The sequence below is a fragment of the Amphiura filiformis genome, unplaced genomic scaffold, assembly GCF_039555335.1.
Source record: "Amphiura filiformis unplaced genomic scaffold, Afil_fr2py scaffold_48, whole genome shotgun sequence".
NCBI lineage: Eukaryota > Metazoa > Echinodermata > Ophiuroidea > Amphilepidida > Amphiuridae > Amphiura > Amphiura filiformis.
In genome coordinates this window covers 752796-776259 of record NW_027305512.1, presented here as the reverse complement: position 1 = coordinate 776259, position 23464 = coordinate 752796, and the positions used below count along the sequence as shown (strand labels likewise).

Genomic DNA, 23464 nt, shown 5'->3' with positions numbered 1-23464 from the left:
CCAGTGGGAAAATTTGGTGGATTTGGGCCCCGCCCCATAGGGCCTACAGTCTTGCCCTCCTGGAAAAAATCCCAGCTACGCTGGCGCTGCGTGATGATGTTGCAAAGTTGCGGAAGTTCATTCATAAATTTCCCATTTCCACTCGACAACAACAGGCCAGCACGCAGTGCGCAGTAGCTAATCCCCGAGCTAATCAGAGACATGTGCGTTTCTCTTTCAACAGAAAATATGTGACCATGTGACTGACACGATGTAGGCCTACGCTTCAAATAATTATGCTCTCGGCGTCGAAAGTATGAAAATGGAAAATATTTATAATGAACACTCCCTTATTTAGCCACACCTCTGTTCCTTTCTCGGGTTGCCTGGTATAACAGCAAAATCCTACACCTATCGCCTTCCCTTGGTAAAATCCCTGATAAAAACTCGTGATATTGAAATTGAATTTCAGCGCCAGAACTTCCGTCATTCTAGCATCATGGATGGATATGCAGTGGCGCGCTAGGGGGCAGTATTTCCCCAATATTTTTTCTTTCCCACTCAGTTTTTAGGCAAAATCCCCACAATTATGTAATTTTCCACTTTTTATGCAATTTAGTGCAATGATTTCCAAGTGCCCCGTCTCAAATTCACTTCCCCCATGCCCTTGAAAAATTCTGGTTCCGCCACTACGGGTATGGCCATAGCTAGGGGCTTTCCCACCCCACCCCAGTTGCCCTTGGTTATGCTGGACGATGAGAAATTTAGAGCTTGTTCAATTCCACCAATTTTAGAAATTTTAAAGGTATATACAGTGTATATAGCCTATTAAAACGGATCACAGTCAAATAAAATATCGTAGGCCTAATAATTTTACCACTGGCATTTATTGAGCTGCTCACTTCTTGAAAATTATATGGTTTAATATTGATATTATACAATTGAGCTCCTTGTCAAGCTCCTCAGTACACATAGGAGAGTGACTAACTGAGCTCCCGCTATTTTCAGAAATGAAGGCCTGGCCTATTAAATGAATAATTAGGATTGAGGCAGCCTTTTGTTTCATTTTACAGAACTTTTTTTAATCCCCAAAATTAGTGTTTTTTTTTTTTTTTGGGAGTAGGCTTTTAAAACGAAATTCAAATTTGGCAATATTTTCCATTGCTTAACGAATTGATCTGCGTGAAAATGCCTAAACATGTGGCCAGAGCGGGATGAGTGGTATAATCTTAACTTGTGAGAAAGGACGTAGGCCTATGGGGTTGTATGAGGCTGTGGATCACGAAATGCCCCTTTAATGTGTGCTAGGTAAAGTCATTCTTCCTCCCTTTCGACTTGCCAAAATTTATTCCCTCCCCGCCCTGCTTGCCAAAAATTGCTTTCTCGAAAGGCTGTGCAATCAGTACCGGTATTAGCCTACTAATTAGGCCTATAAGCCAAAATTTCCAAGCAACTCGCTAAAAATCGCTTGCCTCCCGTCTCGGCCAGCCAAAAATCGCTTGTCCGCACCCCCTGGACTGCCAAATTTTTGTGGCCCCTTGGCCTGCCAAAATGCCCCCACCCCTTTGCATATGCCTAGGCCTATATGCCAATTTTTTGGGTTGGGATCCCCAATTTCCATTCCCATACCTTAAATGGATTTCTAAATATCTACCTGTTGCAAGCGCAGCAAGCATGAAAATGTGCACATTTTTTCGCGCCTAACTACCCCCCCCACACATTTTCCCTCCCATGCACCAGGTTCATTGGCGCTAGATTTTAAGCTAGAAAATACCTAAATATTTTAAAATCCAAACTCGGCAACACCGCGGCAACACCACAAATAGAGCCCGTCGTACATGTAAATGACGTAAACAGCGTGTGTAAAAAAAAAAAATGAGAGTGCCACTTTTGTCCAAAAATTTCAATTTTGGCCTTGAGCAGCGACAATCAGAGGTAAGAAAAACACAGTATGACGCAGCTTGAAATATAGAATCACTATATCAATTTTGAAGTTTGTACTTCAAAGCACAAGCCGAAACGAGGTGAAATGGTTCTAAAAAAATATTGATTTCGCTGTATCTTTTTATCGCGAAACTAGACAATTTGACAGCAGCGAGTCGGAAAAATAGCAAATATCTCAATTTTCTGCTATCGAAATAAAAATTTAAATAGCACCTGCATATAGAAGAGGGTTTATAGAAATAATGTAGGTCAGAATTTTGTCTATGAAATCGTGCACGGAATTATTATTACTGGTTACAAAACGACATACAAGTGGAGGCCATTTTACTTCAAATTCGCCAACATGTAAGCTTACTAAAACAAATCGAGACAAGCAATATCAAGAATGAATATGCACATTCTTTTATTGACTTGTTTGTAATGTCGTCGTAGTTCCCAACAAAATCGCCACTTCCACTGAGAAATTATGGCCTTGTTCCCAAAAATCTTGATGCTCCGGATATTAAAAAAAAATTGAAATGTTTGAAAAATACATTTATTTATAAGCCAAGTGAAAAATTCAAGCATAATAATAACCCTTACACTTTCAGCTTTTTAGACGTAGTTTTGCGTTTTTTCTCTCTACGATATTTATTTCCAGAAATAGATAATTTTAAAGGGGGCTACATGCAGTCTCATTCTGGATCGATCATTACAAAGTTTAGTATAACCTTAAAGCCATTCAATTAACCATTTGTCATTATTTGCTATAAACAAAAAAATTGTATGGTTGTTCAAAACAGAAGCAACTAGAAACATTGCGGTTTTTGATGCAAGGCGACGATTGTGATGCTTCCACCATGGGGCAATTTAAATTCGGAAAGATTAAACAGCTAAATGTCAAACTTTAAGAGTGGTAAACAAACAAACCTAACCTCAAATGACCTTTGACATCTGTATGTGACCACAGATACCACCAATACATGAAGGTGCCCATAATGTAGGTACAACACAAGTTTGATATAAAATTGGATCGAATGAGCCTATATTTATTGGTCAAGATATGAATTTCAAATTATTTTGGAATATATTCCAATATCTTAAAAACTCATAGTGAGACCAATAAATACCGTAAAATTCCGTCTACAAGCATATGGTCGAATCCAACGAAAAGTGTACACGGCATGTTCAGGGCCATAACTTAAAAGTATTAATCAATTGGCATTCGTTTTTGTATTGTGTTTATTCGCCTTGATCATACGCCGCGCCATATATAATAAGACCCCTTCTGTGAAAAAATTAGACACAGAGACCCCAAAACATGCTATTTTTACCCATTTTTTCAAAATATTTCTGAAAGTATTTTTAAAAACATCTAAATCAGTTATGAAAAGAAGTCATTGGATTGAATCTAAATTGATTTCCTGAAAGGTGTGTATTCAAAGATTGCTTGCTCAATTTTTCACATATTTGTACATAATTATGAATTTTTTGGATAATTTTTGAGTGGTATTTTTACATTACCTACGAATACAATTTTTCATAGCACTAGATATATCTTTAAAAATGGAAATCATTAATAAATGCGCAATTGATACAAGCTTTGATATGTCCAATACTGAAATGCATTGCATTCGGACATCTTTATTATTGTGTTTAGCTGCCAGAAATTCTAAATGGCAGAAAGGTAGGTTTGGTAAAAAATATGCATTACCTCCGAATACATGTTAAAAGCTGTGTCATTTCCACAAAGTGAGAGAATAGTAAACAATAGTTAAGCAATAGGTGCAGGGTAATACACTCTTTATTTCTACCAAGTTTCAATAGCCTGCGTTTAAATATTTCTGAGATGTCAACAATAAAAGCAAGTATTCAGAGGTAAATTTCGGTAACCGAATGTTACCTACGAATACAATTTGACATCATGACAGTATTGTGAAACACCGCCATTCATGCCAATGCCCATATTGGTACATAACGAAGGCCTGTATGTTTGCTATCAAATCATATGTCAATGAAAGTTGCGAATTCACATACATGCCTACCATGCAAAAGTGAATACGGCTTAATTGTTGAAAAATATGTACTGAAATAGACGACGGTTTGCTCATTTGAAAGAAAAATCAGATTCAAAGAACATTAGAAGGGATAAATACTTGGATTTGTCAACTGTCATGTGTGCTTCATTTTAAATGGTTACCGACCTTCTGGTTTCTGAGTAATTTGTGTCCAAATTGATTTATTCGAAGGCAACTTTTGACGTTTTTGCTAAGGTTACCTACGAATACCATGGAAAAAAACGACTGTTCTCATTGTCTCATGATCTAGACAACACAGTGATGGACCCTGGTATAAAGCTAATTGTAGTTGCCCTCAAACGAAAGGCCACAAGACGTAACTGACTCCAAGATGGACTTCACAAGTCTGCAATAACGGTTTTAAGCGATTTGTGTGCAATTAAGCAAATTAAAGTCACTTTAGTGCCTTTGTTTCTTACTTCAATTCTCTTTCAACTGCTGTGAACCGACATTATACATGATAGGGTCTAAAGTATCAATAAACGCACATAAAGAAAATAATACATTCAAAGTGCTTTATAACAGCCACTGTCTGTAAGATTCAGACTCTTGTGATTCAAGTGCGTCATAAATTTTCTTTAGAAAAAATAGGATGATGCAACATTGGTCCAAGAAAATAACCCCAAAGTTTTAGCTTCCTCGCTCATTTCGTTTATCCGCAAAAAAATAATGAAATTTTGGCCCCAAAAACATCGTTAAATGGTTTATCATCTAGCAATGACTACAAAATTGTGTGCCAACATTGGCCCAGTAAATAGAAAACAGTTTTTGAATCCTTCTATGGGTGTCATTACAATTACACAAAAAAATGGTTGGGTTACCATTGGCGCGTCGTAATAAACAAGTTTAAAATATTAGTGAAAAGCGCCCTCGTGTTGTTTTCTGTGGCTTGAAACTCGTTTATGCCATTAAGCACCCATATAAAAAGCAAGCTGAAATGGATAAACTAATTATTTTGAAGCAAATGCAAATGCAAAATTGATGGGTGCTCGTTGGCTTAGAAGAAAATTGGGGTCAAAGGTCAAATTTTCTTATTTTGCGCCATTTTCACGCCTCATTAATTTTGTGCGCCAAGGTCAAAGAACATTAAAAGTGGTGTTCAGTAGTAAAGAAACTATAACTCTAATAAAAGAAACAGAAACAAGCTTGGGTCCTGTTGGTTTAGTATTTTTAATGATTTTCTAAATATCACCCTAAAGCCTAGTAAATAGTAAATAATAGACCAAATAGGCGTTCCATCAATATTCAAGCATCCACAACAGGACGCGCCAACAGGTACCCGTGGTGTTTTTATTTCATTCACCATATTTAAGTGCTGTTATTTGCATTTATGTAGAAATTAGTTTGGGCTCATGTTGGCGCAAGGATGTTTTAGGGGTCAAAGGTTAATCCAAAACCATAAAGTGCTGCTTTATGATAGTTTGTGCAACCAATATGCAATCTTCAAGCATCCACTACTATATGTGCCAAAGAGTACCCATAATGTTTTTACTTCAATCAGTTTATCTAAGTGCTGTCAATTGCATAATGTATGGGTTCATGTTGGCGCAAGGATATTTTTAAGGTCAAAGGTTAATCCAAAACCATAAAATGCTACTTTTTGATAGTTCCTGCAACTAATACGCAATCTTCAAGCGTCAACTACTACATGTAGATGTGCCAAAAAGTACCCATAATGTTTTTACTTCAATCAGTTTATCTAAGTGCTGTTCCTTGCATTTATGTAGAAATTTATTTGGGTTCATGTTGGCGCAAGGATATTTTAAGGGTCAAAGGTCAATCCTAAAGCACAAAGAGCAACTTTTTTGCGAGTTTGTGCAACGGTGAAAATGTGCGCAAACATTGTCCCAATTTCTACCTCAAATGGAGTACGTATATTTGCTTGTTGAAGTCATACATGTAACAATGGGATGCTCATGGCACATTGATATTTAAGAATATAACACTTTAATTTTGTTGAATGCAGAATGTGTATAAATCGAAACTTACCCTGCATTTTCAGATCATGTGACCATCCACAACAAACCAAGTGGAAGGTACACATTTTAAGTTTTTATGGTTTACAAAAATATTTAGGAACTCCAAAATATTATAACCCTGCACATGCTTACAAGTATATTGATTCATTGCAGTCAAAATGCACTATTGATCTTCATATAATAATATTAAGCTTGTAACTTCTGCATTTTAAATAAAAATGCAGAAGTTGGTCACATACTTGTAATATTTGGCTCTTTAAATATCAATATATGCAAATATTATCCCAAGGATTTTTATGAAGAAATTTAATAAATCGAGTTGGCATAGGTTATAGGTAGTGAAAAAATTATGGGATCTTGTTGCCATTGAAATTACCAACACTCAAAGAATACAATTTGTCATATTTTGAGTTTTTTGTATTGACCTTTGATCCTCAGAATATCATTGCGCCAACATGAGCCCAAACATTCCTACAGATACACAAGTAACAGCACTTGGATAAACTAAATGAAGTTATAACACCATGGGTACTTGTTGGCGCATCGAGAAATGGATACTTGATGATTGCATATTGGTCGCACAAACTAACATAAAAGTAGCATTTTGTGATTTTGAAGTGACCTTTGACCCTTAAAATATCCTTGCGCCAACATGAGCCCACACCTATTTCCACAGAAATGCAAGCAACAGCACTTGAATAAACTAACTAAAGTTAAAACACCATGGGTACTTGTTGGCATATCTAGTAGAGGACGCTTAAAGTTCGCACATAGTACGGCATGGCATATTATTTACAGTTTACTTGCCTTTTAGATGATATTTAGAAAATCATAAAAAATACTAAACCAACAGGACCCAAGCTTTTTACTGCTTCTTTTAGTAGAGTTACAGTTTGTTTACCACTGAACACCACTTTTTCTGTTCTTCGACCTTGGCGCATGAAATTAATGAGACGTGAAAATGGCTCAAAATTAGAAAATTTGACCTTTGACCTCCATTTTCTTCTTGCGCCAACGAGCACCCATCAATTTTGCATTTGCATTTGATTCTAAATAATTAGTTCATCCATTTCAACTTGCTTTTTTCATGGGTGCTTAATGGCGCAATGAGTTTAAAGCCACATAAAACAGCACGAGGGCGCTTTTCACTAATATTTTAAACTTGATTATTACGACGCTAATGGTAACCCAACCATTTTTTTGTGTCATTGTAATGATACCCATAAAAGGATTCAAAAAATGTTTTCTTTTCACTGGGCCACCGTTGGCGCACAATTTTCTAGTGGCTGCTAATTGATAAACCATTTAACAATGTTTATGGGGCCAAAATTTCAATGATTTTTTTCGGACAAACTAAATGAGCGAGGAAGCTAAAATTTTTGGGGTAGTTTCTGGGACTGATGTTGCATCATCCTGTTTTTTAAAAGAAAATCCATGACGTACTTGAATCACAAAGTCCCATTTCGGTCCCATTCTTACCGACAATGGCTGATAAAATGAAGTTTTGATTGCGATATCCACCAAAAGTCTAATTCTTACCTACAAATACTGAAATGTTACTTACGAATACAGCATAATACATGACATGTGTAATGAAGTGTCCCTACCAATGGAAATTAATTGTCAAAAACTTTAAGCGGTACCCCAGGACACTATTATTACCCATATACGGATTCATTCAACAATTATTTATTATGTAAAATTGCTGATTAACTACTTGTATATCAAAATGAAGTGGTCAAAATCTTGCTAAAAGCATCAAAATTGTTTTGATCTAAGGTAATAGCATTTATTCATTTGGACGTACCATCTGAAAGAGATCTAAAATCTACCATTTTATTAATTCATTAACATAATAGCAAAATTTAAACCTCTAAACTCAATATCGATATTGTTAAATCGCTCATGTTACCTACGAATACCGGGTTTCTTCACCTTTTCATTGTATAAAGCGTTAGGTGTATGCGTATAATTCCTAATATTCTTGAAAACATATATCCTACTCGTTCTTATACAATGTGTAAATTGATTCATACTCATTTGATAAATAAAATACAGAAACTGACCTAAACTTCATTTTCAAAAATAAACTAGCATAAATTGACTAAGATCATATTGATCGCGTTATAAAAATAAAACAAATATTTTCTGGTTGAGCTAGCATTTTTCTGACACCCTGTGGTCTACATCACACGAAAAAAGTGTTAATGGGAATATTCCATTTGTTTTAGGTTGATTAGTATTGCGATAGTGAAAGCATCCTAGTGGTATTCGTAGGTAACATTGGGTTTTCATATCACATTTACTATCACACGTCCTGGATTTATTTTTCAAGATTAGTAATGGCACTTTTGGTTCCTATAAGGCCAATGTCATCAATCAATGGGCAAAAGGAAAAAATTGTGGAGACATTTTTATTTCGAACTTTCATTTTTGGCCCGTGGACACTTTTGGTTGGATTCGACCATATATGCCTCTAAACGAGGTTTTTTGACACAAGAGACAAGAGGCAGACACTCTCAACAAAAACGTTATTTGGAGTTTGAACAACTATATTACTGATAAAGGCGGCTGTACAAACATGTATATTTGTAAGACCAATCTATTGCAATATTTTTGAGAAGGGTATTGGCCTTTCATATCTTTCGTTAAAAGAACCCCTCATTTAGAGGCATATATGCTTCTAGACGGAATTCTACGGTATTGGCATAAAACATCCAATTTTATCATTATTATGTTTTGGATCCAATATTTTCACACACTTGGACTTATCAAAACATAATGGTTACATTAGGATTTGAACTGTTCATATGAGACCAAATTTTAACCAATTCTTTAATAATGGTATTTTACAAATTGACCTCAGTATATGACCTTGAATACCACCAATAGAGGAGGGTTCCCATAGTGCATCTATGACCCAAGTTTGATATGAAAGTGAGTTTTAAAATATTGGATGAGATGTACTTGAGTCCAATATTCTAAAACTTATAGCGAGACCAATATTATTGGGCTTAAAGCATCCAATTTTATCATTATTACGTTTGGGAATCAATATTTTCACACACTTGGATCCATCAAAACATAATAATTGTTGCAATAGGATTTGAACTGTTCATACGAGACAAATTTTAATTTATAAATTTGGTGACCACTAATGCCCTTGAACACCACCAAAAGTAGCCAGAGTTTCTGACCATGACCCATCTATCCTGAAGTCCTATGTATCCATTCACAAGATACAGCATCTAGAGGTATGGAAGCACATTCCCTTCTATTTTCACCATGCTCTCATCTCCATTCCACCTTTCTTTTCCTTTCCTTTCCTATGTCTCCTTTTTTGGGGAGACAAGAGACTCCCTTAAAATAAAAAAAAAATAGGTTTTTTAAAATCCGGGGCACATAAAAAATCAGGAAAACCGAATAAATCCGGAAAAATCCCAGCCCTGGTATATAGATTACTGACCTGCCAGAGATGACCGTTCTGCTCCTTCCACATCTGATAGTTTGGTCTTTTCCGAAGACTTCCCTACGACGGTCTCCTTTGTGTCGATCCCTGGACCTTTCATCTTTGCCTTTGTCATGCTTATGTTTGTGTTTTTTCTTATGCTTCACTTTGGCTCGCTCACTCCTGCTCTTCCCTTCTCTCTCCTTCTCCACCTTTACTTCAGTGTGTTCTTTTCTGCCTTCAGTAGATGCCGGCAATGCCATCTTGGATTTGATCTCTTGCTTTGAACTGTGCACAGGCGTCGCCGTTTCCAAAATTTTGGGTGATTCTTGAGGCAACTTGACATCATCAGGTTCCTGTTTAATGACGACATCATCAATTGATTTAGCTTCATCAAGATTGTTAATATCTTTGTTATTAGTGTCTTTACTTGCGTCTTTAATGTTGTCTTTACTTGCGTCTTTAATGTTGTCTTTACTTGCGTCTTTACCGATGTCTTTATTGGTGTCATTGTTATTACTGCCCACCACCTCATCAGCTTTGGTGATAGTTATATTACCTTCCATATCCCCTACCTTTGGACCTGTTGTTTCAACAGTTTCTGTAGGCTTCTCATTATCAGCATGCTCAGGAACAGTCTCAGGTGGTTTGACCACACCCGACCCAGACAACTGCCTTGTTCTATCTGGTGCAGATACTCTTCTTACTCTACCCTCTGCTGTCGGAGATGACCTGCTCTCTGCTGACAATGACCTTGACCCTCTACACTCTGGTGTGGTCTTCACAAATTTCCCATTAGAAGATCTGACTAATCTGGTCTCGGGCGACTTGGGTATTCTGGTCTCTGGTATTTTACCAGCTTTAGTCTCCACAGGACTCCTTGTTTCTGGATTTTTTGCTACTCTGACTTCTGGTATTTTATCACCACTCCTTTCTCTCTTTCTGTCCTTTCCATCTAGTGATTTCTTCCTCTCTGCAGGTGAATTGATGGGAGGCGACATAGGTTCACGTGTTGGCGATATGATTGCCAACTCACTGGGGGCCGAGGAACGCTGGCTGCGCGTCACTTTGGCTGGGGTTCCAGTTTCTTCACTGCTTCGTCTGCTGCTGGATGTGGTCGGGGCTGCAAAAGTAATATTGCATGCTTTGTTACAACAGAAATCCTTCACGTTAAATTACATAATGGTGCCAATGATGTGACATGAAAGACCTGTCACTGGTAGGGGTGTAAATTAATGGTTATTTGTTTGTCCGTTTGAACGGATCACAATCCTAGTCACTGGCGAATCATGATTTGCAAGTTTATGATTTGCAACCCCCACATTTGCAAGTTTACAATGTTAAGTATTGTAGTAACTGAATCCTTAAATGAGAAGTTGCAAACTTTGTTTTGTGTCAAGTATTAGATCTTGGTAATTCTCTGTCCCCAAGAACAATGACAGCAAGGGAACTGTGTTAATACATACGCTAGCAGATGGCATTATGATAGGCCAATGGACACATCAAGAAAAATTACTTGACCTATTTCATGAAAAGCACAAGTTAAAGATCAATTCATGGATAGGTTAGGTAAACAATTTTGTAGGACATATCTCTGAAAGGGGCCTTTAATTTGTTCTCTGAATTTTCTGTATCAAAAATTAAAGAAAACAATGTCCATGCTATCATGACCCAAACATTTATTTCTCTAAATGTGTACAAATGACAATGAAGAAATTCTTTTAAGCACTGAAATTATATACAAGTCAAAATTTCAAAATTTTCAACACAACCTTTACACCATTTTTCACCCTGATGTGACAGTCTTGTTACTTACATGTAGAAACCCTCTTTCTGCTTCTGCTGAGTACTTTACTTGCTGCTGTTGTTGTCACACTAGATGTCGCTTGTTTGATGTGATAATACTTCTTGTGATACTCCAGTAAGGTGGCCTTACGGAATGACTTGCCACACTCTGGCACCTCACACTTGTACTTGTTATGATCCAAGTCAATGATTAGCTCTTTTGGGGCAGCAACTTTATACAACAAGAGTAAGATTAGAACAAATGTTAACATTATTATCACAGGAGAAAGAACATGAAGAGACCTGTTGTTGCAGATCTAGACCTCCACTATTTCCTTACCCACATCAACAAATGATGTTTTTTTTTAATGCCTGATCTCTGTATCCACTCAAGACAGTAAAGGTTAGCAAGTCTGCTTAACACACTAATGCCTGCAGACAACAACAAGTCAACACACCCCTACCATGGAAGAAAGCGCTAACTCGGAAGTAGTTACTTAACTTTTCTTTTTCTTAAAAGTTGTTTTTTAAAAGGTATGGATAATAGTGTCAAAATTAGAATTGTATTATGCTCATTAATTGATTTGTGGAGCAGTAAGTAAATCTCTGTAATTTCCTGTAAATTGACATACATGTATGTGGTAGTGATCTCCAAACCATGCTATGCAAGGCTCGGGTCATCAAGATCACCTGGGGCCCGTCATTTTAAACATGCCCTCATTGCCAGTCAATAGTTGTATTCTATCTCCCTCCAACCTATTCCTCAGAGTCAGAGTGAAGTATAATAAAACAAATACTACATGGTTTATATCGGGGAAATAAGGCAATCTTGCCCTCTGTATTGTCTATGAGTCTATCACCTCTCACCCTGCAGGATCAGGGTGATATAGCCAGTATCATGGGGAAAATAGTTTGCTCTATTTCCCATGTAACCATGTAGTATTATTTGATCACCAAGAAAGATGTGCTCCACATTTATTTACAAAAATGGTCCTTGAATTGAGAAATCCTTGGATCAGGACGCTTAAGATCAGTAAAAGCAAGGGTGCTGTGTAGAAATGACTACCATAAATATTCATCAGAAAACTACCCATACTCAGATGACCCCTGGTGACCTTCAAATTAAAAACAAATTTTGTCAAACATATTGATAATACTCTCACCAAATCACACTGGATCAAATTGTTATAACAAATCAAACTTGTGTAAAAATCTGACCATAATATTAATTTGACCTCAGATGACCTTGAACTAAATGTGTGATGCATAATGAAGTCAACCTACCCCAAGTGTATTTCATCACTTGACTGTAGGATAAATGAATAATTTGACTAAATGACCGTCAATGTGTGTGATACTTATTGAAGTTAACTTGCATCAAGTTTCATCACTATAGGATAAATGTACAAATTTTGGTGAAAATCCAATAATATTTACTAATTTGACCTCAGATGACATTAAAATGACCTACAAATTATGTGATACAGGTACATATTGAAGTTAACTTCTACTAAGTTTCATCACTATAGGATACATAAATGTGCAACAATATATCTGGGGATATAAACGGGAACACACATACATAAATACCCCCACCCCCCATTAACAAACAAACCAAAGGAATATATGGTTGCAATATTCCCTTATGGTTAAAGCCAGTGGATAAAATGACAAACTCAAAAAGAGAAATCAACAAACTAAGACTAAAACTACAAAGACAATAAGTACAACGAAAATCAAAGCTACACAAACTAAAAACTTACACTTTTTAGGGGCACTCAATACACCTAGTGCACTGTCTATGATCACTGCAGAATGCAAAACAAATAAAAACAACAACACAAAAAATGAAAGCAACAGTGCCTGTCAGTAGCATGGGATTGGGTAATCAAGTAATTGGATGGGATGGCAAGCTGCTTGGGCATGCAAGATAGGCATGTCAATGTATGAGTACATAAACAAAACCACTGAATTAAAAAAGTCCGGACATTTTCAACATTTAAGCAAAATACAACTAGAATGTTGTGGTTTTTCGGGTTACACGATTCTCGACACAAAGCGTAGACTGCAATGCCTCCTCCATCTTAACATGCATCATTTTAAACGAGGACAAATTTGCTTGGGAGTTTGGGGGCGGGGGGATCCAATTCAACAACAAAAAAGAAGAAAAAATGGAAAAAAAAAAATAAATTTATGCAAATGAGCTACCAAATTAGCATATTTTGCAACAAAAACCTAGTAGAATTTGAAGATTGTCAATTGCCACCTCTGCACCAAGTCGCATCACTATGCCTTATCAGTTCCGAGAAATTGCACTCAGGGACATTTACAGGCCTGCCAACACCTGAAAGTCAGAAAGAAGGACACCACTGGCAATGGTGAAGTCTTGCCTACATAATGCACAGAATATGTATTTGTCCCCATTCCTCAATCTCGTCATGCACAGAAATTGCTGTATAACTACAACCTCTCTTACTGGCTGGTTTGTTTGCCATTCTGACGAAATTCCAGGTCAACACTTTGAAACACTGCAAACTACGCAGAACATATGAAAATGTATACGGCGAATGCCAATTGCCAATGCGAAAAAGACACACAAGCGATGAGGCGCATATAGCCTCATTGTAATGGCAATGTCTGCACATAATAAATATCCAATATCGTACATGAGCAATGTGAATTTAACACAATGCTAGTGACTGATGATTTTACATAATAGCCCCACCACAAAACACCAAACGATGTCGGACAAGATTATTATTTTTTAATTTTCATTTTATGTGCAATCTTTATTAATGGGCGGAAATGCGGGATGTCACGCATTTTCGGGGTTTTAACTTCGGAATGGGGACTGTACCGCGAAAAGGGGACAGCCCCACACCTTAGTAGAACAATGCTAGTGCATTGAATGGTCAACCCTGGTTAAATGAGAATGAAATAAAATAAAATAACGCAGAACAGTTGGCAGGTCTGCATTTATGCAAATTAGCTACCAAATTAACATATTTTGCGATGAAAACCTAATAGAATTTGGAGACTGCTAATTGCAACCCTTCCACCAAATCACATCAGGATACACCTTACCAGTTCCGAAAAATCACACTCAAAAGCTCGGATGGACAGAATGATGGACAAGCAGCAAACACAAAACCTTTATTATTAATGAAGGTGATCTGCTCAAACAGTGTATCCCAAACAAAGCAGCCCCAAATTAACTACAAATGTGCCAATTAAAGCTGTGTATAAACTGTAAATGGACAATTGTTAAGCTTGAATGCAAGAGTAACATGACTTGCAATGTGTGATGTCTATAAATAGAAATTGTGTACACCACAAGGATCAAACCATCGCTACATGTAGGTCTCTTGAAAACATGAGGTGCATGCATGCAATCCACCATTTCATATCAAGATCGGAAATCGCGCTATTTATCCAGTAAGCTAGGGGGTCAAATTGTACCCAAAACGTCATTAATTCCGGTACCCTTTTGTGCAAAAATACAGCTTATTTAGCCAATGTGAACATGGGATCATCAGTTTAAATATTTTCCTAGCATATTGAGATAACTCCTCAGCCACTTGGTTTTTCACAATAAGATACTAATGGAAAGAAATGATAAAATGTTCATAATTTTTTGTCAGTTAATTTCTTTTTTACAGATTGTTTTGTGTATGCAACTATGCATCACCTCTTCCACAGGTCTGTCTCTTATACAAGACATACCACCACACGCTTGATTTCACATTGAGCATCCTTGGCAAAAGTACCTCTCTCATCCATAATTGACTGTCAAATATGCGTGCGCGATAGGGGAAATTATTTCTTGCTTCTGGTTTTATTAAAATTATTCAGTGTGAAAATGTCTATTCAAATAAATAACTCACCTTCCTGAAAAGCAAAATTTTCCCAGCTAAAAATTACACTACTCACAAAAATGTAAGAATGAGACACTGACAATCCTGATTTGCATTCTTTCTTTTCAGTTTTTATGGAGTTGACCAAGGTGTTTTTCAGTGTCATGTGACTTCAGTACCTAGTAGCGCAAGTGTTGCCTTAACATTACTCAATGAAATGACACTCACCTGGTTTTACTAACAATGTTAATATTGTTTAAAAAATGCTAATAAATAAGTATGATCTTTTAATTTATTTTTTGGAGTCATGTATTTAAAACACAGGCCTCTTTTTTTGTATACCATACATCAAAAAGTCATTTCCACATAATTTGTTTGTCTTTAAAAAGGCTAGCCTTTGCAAAATTGAGATTTGCAATCACCAGGTTTTATGGGCTCCCAATAACCTGAGAATAGAATGGCAATTTGGACATAGAATTGCATACTATAACCTTTTCCTGTAAACTTTTGATGAGAGCACATTTTAAGCATACATCGCATATTTACTGTGTTGAAACACACTTGTTTCTGATTGGCTGCTGTGGCGATCTGCTGTTGCCTAGCGGAAATGGCAAATTATGAATGAACTTTGCACCATACGCGTTGTTAGCTCCGACTTTGTAACATAACAGTAGTACACGCTCGTCAAAGGTTTACAGCAAATTTCATATGAAATAGCCCACTATTCAAATCAACTCACTGCACAGTGGATTGCAGACAAACTGATCAGCTGTTATGGTAATTTGTTCATACTCTCTTTGGATCAACTTACATGGCTCTCTAATATGCTTCTTGCGTTCCTTTATCTTCTCCACCTCTTCTGCTGTTAGCATCTGAATCACTGGTGTCACACTGCCCTCTGTTGTTGGTGATGATAAAGGATTGGCATCTGGAGAACTTTCCACTGTTTTTAGCATTGACAAGAGTGGGGAAATCACCATGATTCAAAATAAAGAAGGTACCAATGTTACTTTACAAGATTTTGTTCACATGAATGGGAATCCATACACCTATATCTCCCACACAGGTGGTATAGATTTCAAATGGAGTCACCAAATCAGGTAACCTCATTTGAAATTCACACTCCCTGTGTTGGTGATTAAGGTCATGTCTTCCATAGGGGGTGTATGGATATCAACTGCAATAGCCTATTACATTCACAAAACTGAAATAAACACCATTTACTTGTAAACCATATTGTTTGTAATAAACCCTGGGCATTGCATTTTTCCAAAAGGGGGGCATTTATTACAAGTGAATTTTCAGTGAAGAAAGCTTCGAAATTGGCAGCAAACTTCGGAAGGATCACTCCCCGGGGATCACTCACATCCAGGTTCAAATTCAAGATGGTGGTGCCCACGGAAACGTATGGAAAATGGTATTTTTAGGGTAAATAAACAAAATTACATCCGTAAATGCGTCATCAAACAAAAATCTGGTGAAATTAGTGAAATTCTACCATAATTAGGCAATGAACTGCATGGAAATTTGAGTCATAATAGGTTTTGTTCATGCAATTTAGCAATCTCACTGACATGACTGAGTGAAATTCTACCATAATTAGACAATGAACTGGATGGAAGTTTGAGTCATAATAGGTTTTGTCCATGCAATTTAGCGATCTCACTGACATGGTTGATGTAAGTTGTAAGCTTACTCACATAATGCACCCTTGCCCCTGATTGGTACTGCTCTGTTTCCAGCTTGAAAACATGCTCCAAGCACCCACAAACCATTTCTATAGTGGATTTGGGTTTTGGGCACAGTTCCACCTCTATGGACTATTACATAATTTTGTTGCACTAACATTTTGGCGATAGAAAGGTTACTGTTCCTGTTCATTATATATGCTAAAACATTTTCACTAGAATGACTCATAAAACAATTCAACATCATGGGGCCGAATACAAAATAGCAGCATGTGCGAGCACTGCAAAGCGTTCCATTGGGGAAATGAACTGACTGTAGGAAGGAACAATAATGATGCCTTCCATAAATTCCCAGTCATTTAATGCCAACTGAAAAGGCAAATATTGTGCAAAATTTTGTGCAATATATTTTCAAAAATGTATCACAAGGCAGAAAAACGGTGGCGCAAAATGTGATGCTAAAATTGATACACCAGGAAATCAAAGATGTGCAGCAGTGAAATCACGCTTACAAAATGTCATCATGAGAACAATTCTGGTATACCCTGCGCACAAGTAGAACCCTAACCCTAAAACAGAGTAAAACCACAATTGTTCCAATTATTCGCCTGTGAATGTGGTCCCGGAAGCTGTTCCGTGTCAGTGTATTTTACTGTTGTGTCAGTTGGACAACTGCTTGGTTACTGACATGTGTTTAGAGTAGAGTATTGAAGTAATCCTGTGTGTATTTTTTGTTCATGTACAGGCGAATAATTGGAACCTAGCAAAAGAAATCTGTTGGGCTGTGAATGTGGTCCAGGAAAGTGTTCCATGTCAGTGCATTTTGCTGTTGTGTCAGTTAGACAACTGTTTGGTTACTGACCAGTGTTTAGAGTAGAGTATTGAAGTAATCCTGTGTACAATATTTGTTAATTTTTATGGAGAGGATTTTAAGATATGACCTTGTGAAAAATTCATTTTGAGGCCAGTTTAGGAATACATGGTGCACAGGGTAAACCAGAATTGTACCTCACCTTGTTATATCCAATTCATTTGTTCTTAAATGACAGGATATGGTTGGCAATATTGCATTGCACCTTTTTGTATCGCAAAGAGGAAAAAAATTGAATAACCCAAAAAGTTTTTTAGGGTTTTTGGTTGAGACATTCTCAGTGAACTGTCTACCCTCTGAAATGACAATGCTAACAACACTTCCTTAAATTTTGCAATCTAAATTCATCTTAAAATGTTCAGTTTCCCCTACAGTCTGTAACTTATATAACATGTTTACTTTATTTGCATAACTAATTTCTCCATTTGCTCATACTGGAAGACAGGATGATGTAGATAAAATTGTTATGAATAAAAATAGGGATGGCGGTCCCAGATGTTGTCCCAAAATAGGGGTAATGAACACCAAGCATAGTAAATATTCATGCGAAATTTTGATTTCATTTTTGTAAACACTTTTTTTTTCATTTTCAGCCAATTTTACAAGTTGACCTCTGATGACCTTTGACTTCAGTATATGATCTTGAACACCACCAATAGATAAGGGTTCTAAGGGTTCCCATAGTGCAGTTATGACCCAAAGTTTTGTTGCAATATGATTTGAACTGTTCATATGAGATCAAATTTTAACCAAAAGCCTTACATAATTGTTGAAGGACAAAACATACACACTGATGGACGGACGGACAAATGACTTATGATACAAGTACCATAAGGTCTTAGCTACTCACCACTATCAGTGCTTATGTTTCTCAGGTCCTGGGAATGTGAAGGCTTATTTAACATGGCAGATGTATCATCATCTGGATCTGTGCTACAAAATTCAATATTCTTAGCCAATGGTGGCTCATGCATGTGTCCCTGCTTGATGACCGCTTTGCCATTCTTTTTTATGATCGCCCTGGCATGACAATGGTTTCTATTCTGACATCGGAGAATTAAACCTATACTGCTCTCCCGGTTTTTGATGTAGATGAAATTGTTAATGTAATAGCCGATGCCTCGCTTGAGGACCACTTTGTGGATCTCATATTCACTGTTACCTGTGTGGAGATCATTGTGTTGATACAGTAAATGGAGTGAGTGAGTGAGGAGCATAACAATGTATAAGCAATGCAAGGAGACATGGATTGAATCTAGACATCCCAATGGTCACGACAAGAATCCAAGGGGCCACTCAACTTTCACATTGTACATAAGCATGACCAGAAAAACATAAATTAAAGGTCCTTTTCAGAGAATAAACATGAATCCCGTTTAGGGGTCAAAAATGCCTGTTTTCAAGAAAAAGAGTTGTTTTTAAATGTCTAGTTGGTGTGTCTAGGGGTCATTTTAAGAATCCGGCTATTCATAAAGTGTGTTTCCCTGGTATGTTTCCTTTTGGGGATTCCCTGGATATTTTGCATTCACATCATTCCACATTTAAGGGTTTATCACAAACCTGTAAAGATGGTGCCTTTCAAATAAAATCCTGCTTAGGGGTATCTTTCAAACCTGCCTAGGGGGTAAAACAGCACTAAATTTCTGTTTTGTGGTATTTATTGCTCAAAAGGGTTAACCTGTAAAGCCAGCAGTATAGTCTGGTGTTGAAATAGGAATATTTTGCTTGACTTAAAAATTAGCGTCTGCACAATGTTTTTTGACGTTTTCTATATCTTCGGGGCCTACTGGATCAGAATCTGGTGGGTGCCGCCATGACATTTTTGGGCATTTTGAAATAAATATCAAATTATTCACTATGCCCAAGGATCACAAATATGTAATTTTTTTCTCAATATGACCCATGGTTCAGAAGTTATGTGCTGCAACAGGTCAAGTGTCAATTTCCAGTTTGAATAGGTGAAGTGCCAAAAATTAAAGTTGCTCTGATTTCGCCTGTCTCCCAATAGGAAACAGAATAATATGCTGTATCTATAAACACCATAATATATATGTTGCCATTTGATCCTATTGAGATTACTGACCTATGCAATTCTTGTCTAAGTAACTTATCTCAATTCCTTTTGGTAGATGAATAATTTGCAACAACTTCCATAAAAATTGTTTTGTAAACATTTTGTAATATCTATTACTGTTTTCATATTATCATGTATATATCAGTTCTTCCAGGGAGGCCAGTACATTTGTATTGATGAAATTTCCTGAATAAATAATGAATAAATAAATAAATCAATCAAACATCACATCAATGCATTTATGCACAGTGGCTTTTGGTTGTAGCATTTTGTAGTACGTGGTGCAGTTGGGGTTTAATTTCATTTGACAGTGATCTACAGTGTACTTCAGGAAACCCACAAACTTATACAACCGGTCATCCCCACAAGATTGAATTTTTGAAAAGGAATGGGAATAGCTTTAGGGATATGCCATTGTGCCATTTCATTATCAGCAAACTGCAAGCTATGTAAATATCAGTTGTCAAAGCTTACTTTCTTGTCCTGCTTCATCGGTAAGAATTTCCTGGGCATCATCTTCTTTGTCATGGCTCACATCCACTTCTTTCTCACAGCTAACATCCTGTGACAAAAGAGAGCCACACTTCATATTTTTAAAAAAGATTCACCTTCTAGTTGATCGCAATTGATATTTCAATGCACTTTCAAATCAATACATATATGAAAGTTGCACAATTTCAAACAATGTTTTTTCACATTATTTGCCAATATTTCCACCAGTGGTATACAGACTGGCTAGGGGAAGAAAGATGCCACCATTCTCTTGGAGGCGAAATAAAGTAAACATTGCAAATTTTATGCACTTATCCCAGTGAAGTCATTATGGCCAAGGCAGTTAAGCTAGTGTCATTACACCTCAAGCACCACTTAACCACACAATCAGAAAAACAAACTAGATGGCACAGCTGTGTTTGAGTAAACACAAATATCTATGCCCGTGGCCCCCTTCCCCTGCTCACAAACGAAAATTTGGTGACCATCATGTAGAAGCCCTTGTTAAAAGCTTTAATTGATATAAGTATCATCCTCCTAGCACATAGAATTCAAAAGCGCCCAATTGGGTGCTAAATCCAAAAATTGGTGACTAAAATGTGTAAGCCCTTGTTATAAAGCTTTAATTGATATACATTTGTAAGAATCATCCTCATAGCAATTAAAATAAAAAGCACCCAATTGGGCGTCAAATCCAAAAGTTAGTGACCATCATGTAAAAGCCCTTGTTATAAACTTTAATTGGTATAAGTATCATCCTCATAGCACTTAAAATGAAAATGCTCCCAATTAGGCGCCAAATCTAAAAAAATGGTGACAACCCCCTTACAAACCGTGACAACCCTTTACCCTCCCAACACCCATTAACCAACCACACCCCATGTCCCACAATGACAACCTTTTGAAGTGGTCCAAGGCACCAATATCAAAATGCCTACACATTCCCTTTGAAGGGAGTTTTTGTCAAGTGATCAATTTCCTTGATGTACGATTTGGGCCGTTGTCATTGCAAACACAGGTAGCTAACAAAATGTGTTACACTGTGTTAATAGGTCTTACCTATTTTGCTTTTTTGAGCCTTAGAACTTTGGCCTCTGGGATTGCGGCTACCACAGAATACATCTAGGGTCATGGGCCACCATTGTACCCTGAGGGCGCTGTAGTTCTTGAGCTAGAGCTGTTTGAAAATTTACACATATTGCTCCCTGTAGCTTATGACCTTTGACCTCTGGGGTCGTGGTTACCATAAGTTACTTTTAGGGGTCATGGGCCATCATTATACTAAGTATGAACCCTGAGGACGCTAAAGTTCTTGAGCTAGAGATGTTTCAAATTTTACACATATAGCCCCCTGTAGCCCATGACCTTTGACCTCTGGGGTCGGGGGTACCCTAGGATGTTTGTAGGATGTCATTGTACCAAGTATGGGCCCGAGGCTACTTAAGTCCTTGAGCTAGAGGAGAGCAAAGAACTGGTCTTGAGAAGGAGGAGGAGGAGAACCCGGAGACTAAACACAACAAATACAATATCTATGCCCCGTTGCACGGGCATAGATAAGGAACTGCCACAAAAACTGATAGCAGCTGGTGGCAAGAATTTTTGCAACATGTTAGTCGAAGTTCACTTTTCAAATGGCAAACTTTAGTAAGGATGACAACACCTAGTACCTGACGTCATCACAACATCATCAATCAGATGCCTGATGAAGTTCGAAGTTTTCGGACGCAACGTAGCAAAGTGAGTTGCAAATTTTAGTTCCAGTATTAGATTTAATTTACATAATAATAATAAAATACAGCTTAGTTAGCCAACTAAGCCAACATAGTTAAGCAGTTGTGAAAGGTGTGACAGACAGAAATCCTACCTTGTCTTCTATAATAGATGAGCCAGTTTTACTGCTGTCCATTGAATCATGTCTGGATCTTTTAGCCACAGGTGGTGGGGAAAATCTCCTCTTCATCAATCGTTGTGGGGGCTCTTTTGAGATGCTGCTAGTTTCTGTGAAAGGGAGAAAAACAATGCTGAATTGCTGAAGGCATGTCTACACTGACAGATGAGTAACCAGCCAGGTCCTTCTATAAGGGCCAAGAAAATGAGCATTGCAATGGGCTATTACACCTGAAATCCATACACCCCAATGGAAAATGTCACCTTAATCTCCTACACAAGGAGTGCATATTTCAAATAGGGTTTACCTGTGTTGGAGATTAAAGACATATATCCAGATATTTGCTCATTCAGAAAATCATCAAAATTCAGTTTTTGCACCTCTGGTCACCATATCCAATGAAGTAGATTTGAAATTCACACTCCCAATGTGGAAGATTAAGGCAATGTCTATGGATTTCATCATCCCACAGAGGGGAGTGCATTAGATACATCAAAGGGGAGTGCATTAGATGCAAGTTACATTCTTTCAGATTAATTTCTTACCATCCGTGGCAGCTTCAGCTTCCTCCCTCTTTCTCTTCTCTCTTTTTCGGTTCTTTTCTTCACTTGCTTTTATTTGTGCTTTAAACTGTTTGAAAAAGTCCTGTTGAAGAAAACCAGATTGTTAAACATGAAGTATTGAACAAGCCTGATACTAACAGTTATTAGGGGTCCAGGAGTCTGTATTATTCTTGTGCTGATACGGGCTCCAAGACTCAGGCATGTGATTAGGGAATTCCCAGAAAGGAGGAAACTTGCGAAGCGGAACGAGCGTAGCGAGTGAAGCTCTCACGCCTCACGGCCGGGGGTCCAGCGGGGGCCCGCTTAAGGGCCCCTGGTGGGGTCCAGGGGCGAAGCCGCGGCGGGGTCGAAGCCCCCGAAGCCAGAGGGCTTCTACACTGTAAAAACCCTATTGAGGCCCTCTCAGGAGAGCAATTTTACAGGAAAAAAAGACACATAAATGAAGACAAAATGTTTAATTTGAATGAAAAAATACCACTGGTAATATGGTCCGTTAAAGCAATTCTTCCCTTGGTCTTGGATCCATAAGATATCATGTCCCCACACAGTGAGCAATATAAGCTTTACCGGCGACACCAATTTTTTTGATACCATTTTCCTCCACCGTACAGCTCAATTTGCGACCATCTTTAACATGTATTACTTTCACTTCGTGATCCAGCCAGCTCCAGCGGAACTTGTTTTTCAGATCTTTATCAACTACGCCGACGTTCGCGTCATTTTTCTGAAGCGTTTTCATCTTGATTTTGGTTCGATACCGATAAACAAATCCTGTCGTTCACGCAATATCAGCATGTGAAAATTAAAGATGGCCGATCTAGATAGAATGCAAGCTTATCAGT

The 23464-nt window shown here is 37.5% G+C and overlaps 1 protein-coding gene across 4 annotated transcripts in view; it reads right to left on the bottom strand.

The window, feature by feature from the left end:
* The window catches only part of LOC140144293 (uncharacterized), a 41895-nt gene that overhangs the window by 2404 nt on the left and 16027 nt on the right, over window positions 1-23464 (bottom strand). Inside the window, exons 6-14 of one of the 4 annotated variants that reach the window (XM_072166115.1) lie at window positions 22605-22704; window positions 22036-22169; window positions 20154-20241; window positions 18456-18767; window positions 15858-15989; window positions 12956-13000; window positions 11224-11424; window positions 9983-10530; window positions 9426-9763 (exon numbers count right to left, since the gene is read on the bottom strand). In XM_072166115.1, coding sequence (XP_072022216.1) covers window positions 9426-9763; window positions 9983-10530; window positions 11224-11424; window positions 12956-13000; window positions 15858-15989; window positions 18456-18767; window positions 20154-20241; window positions 22036-22169; window positions 22605-22704 — 1898 coding nt within the window. Of the gene's footprint in view, window positions 1-9425; window positions 10531-11223; window positions 11425-12955; window positions 13001-15857; window positions 15990-18455; window positions 18768-20153; window positions 20242-22035; window positions 22170-22604; window positions 22705-23464 lie in introns of all 4 variants that reach the window. The other 3 variants (XM_072166113.1, XM_072166114.1, XM_072166116.1) reach the window with 3 other exon arrangements.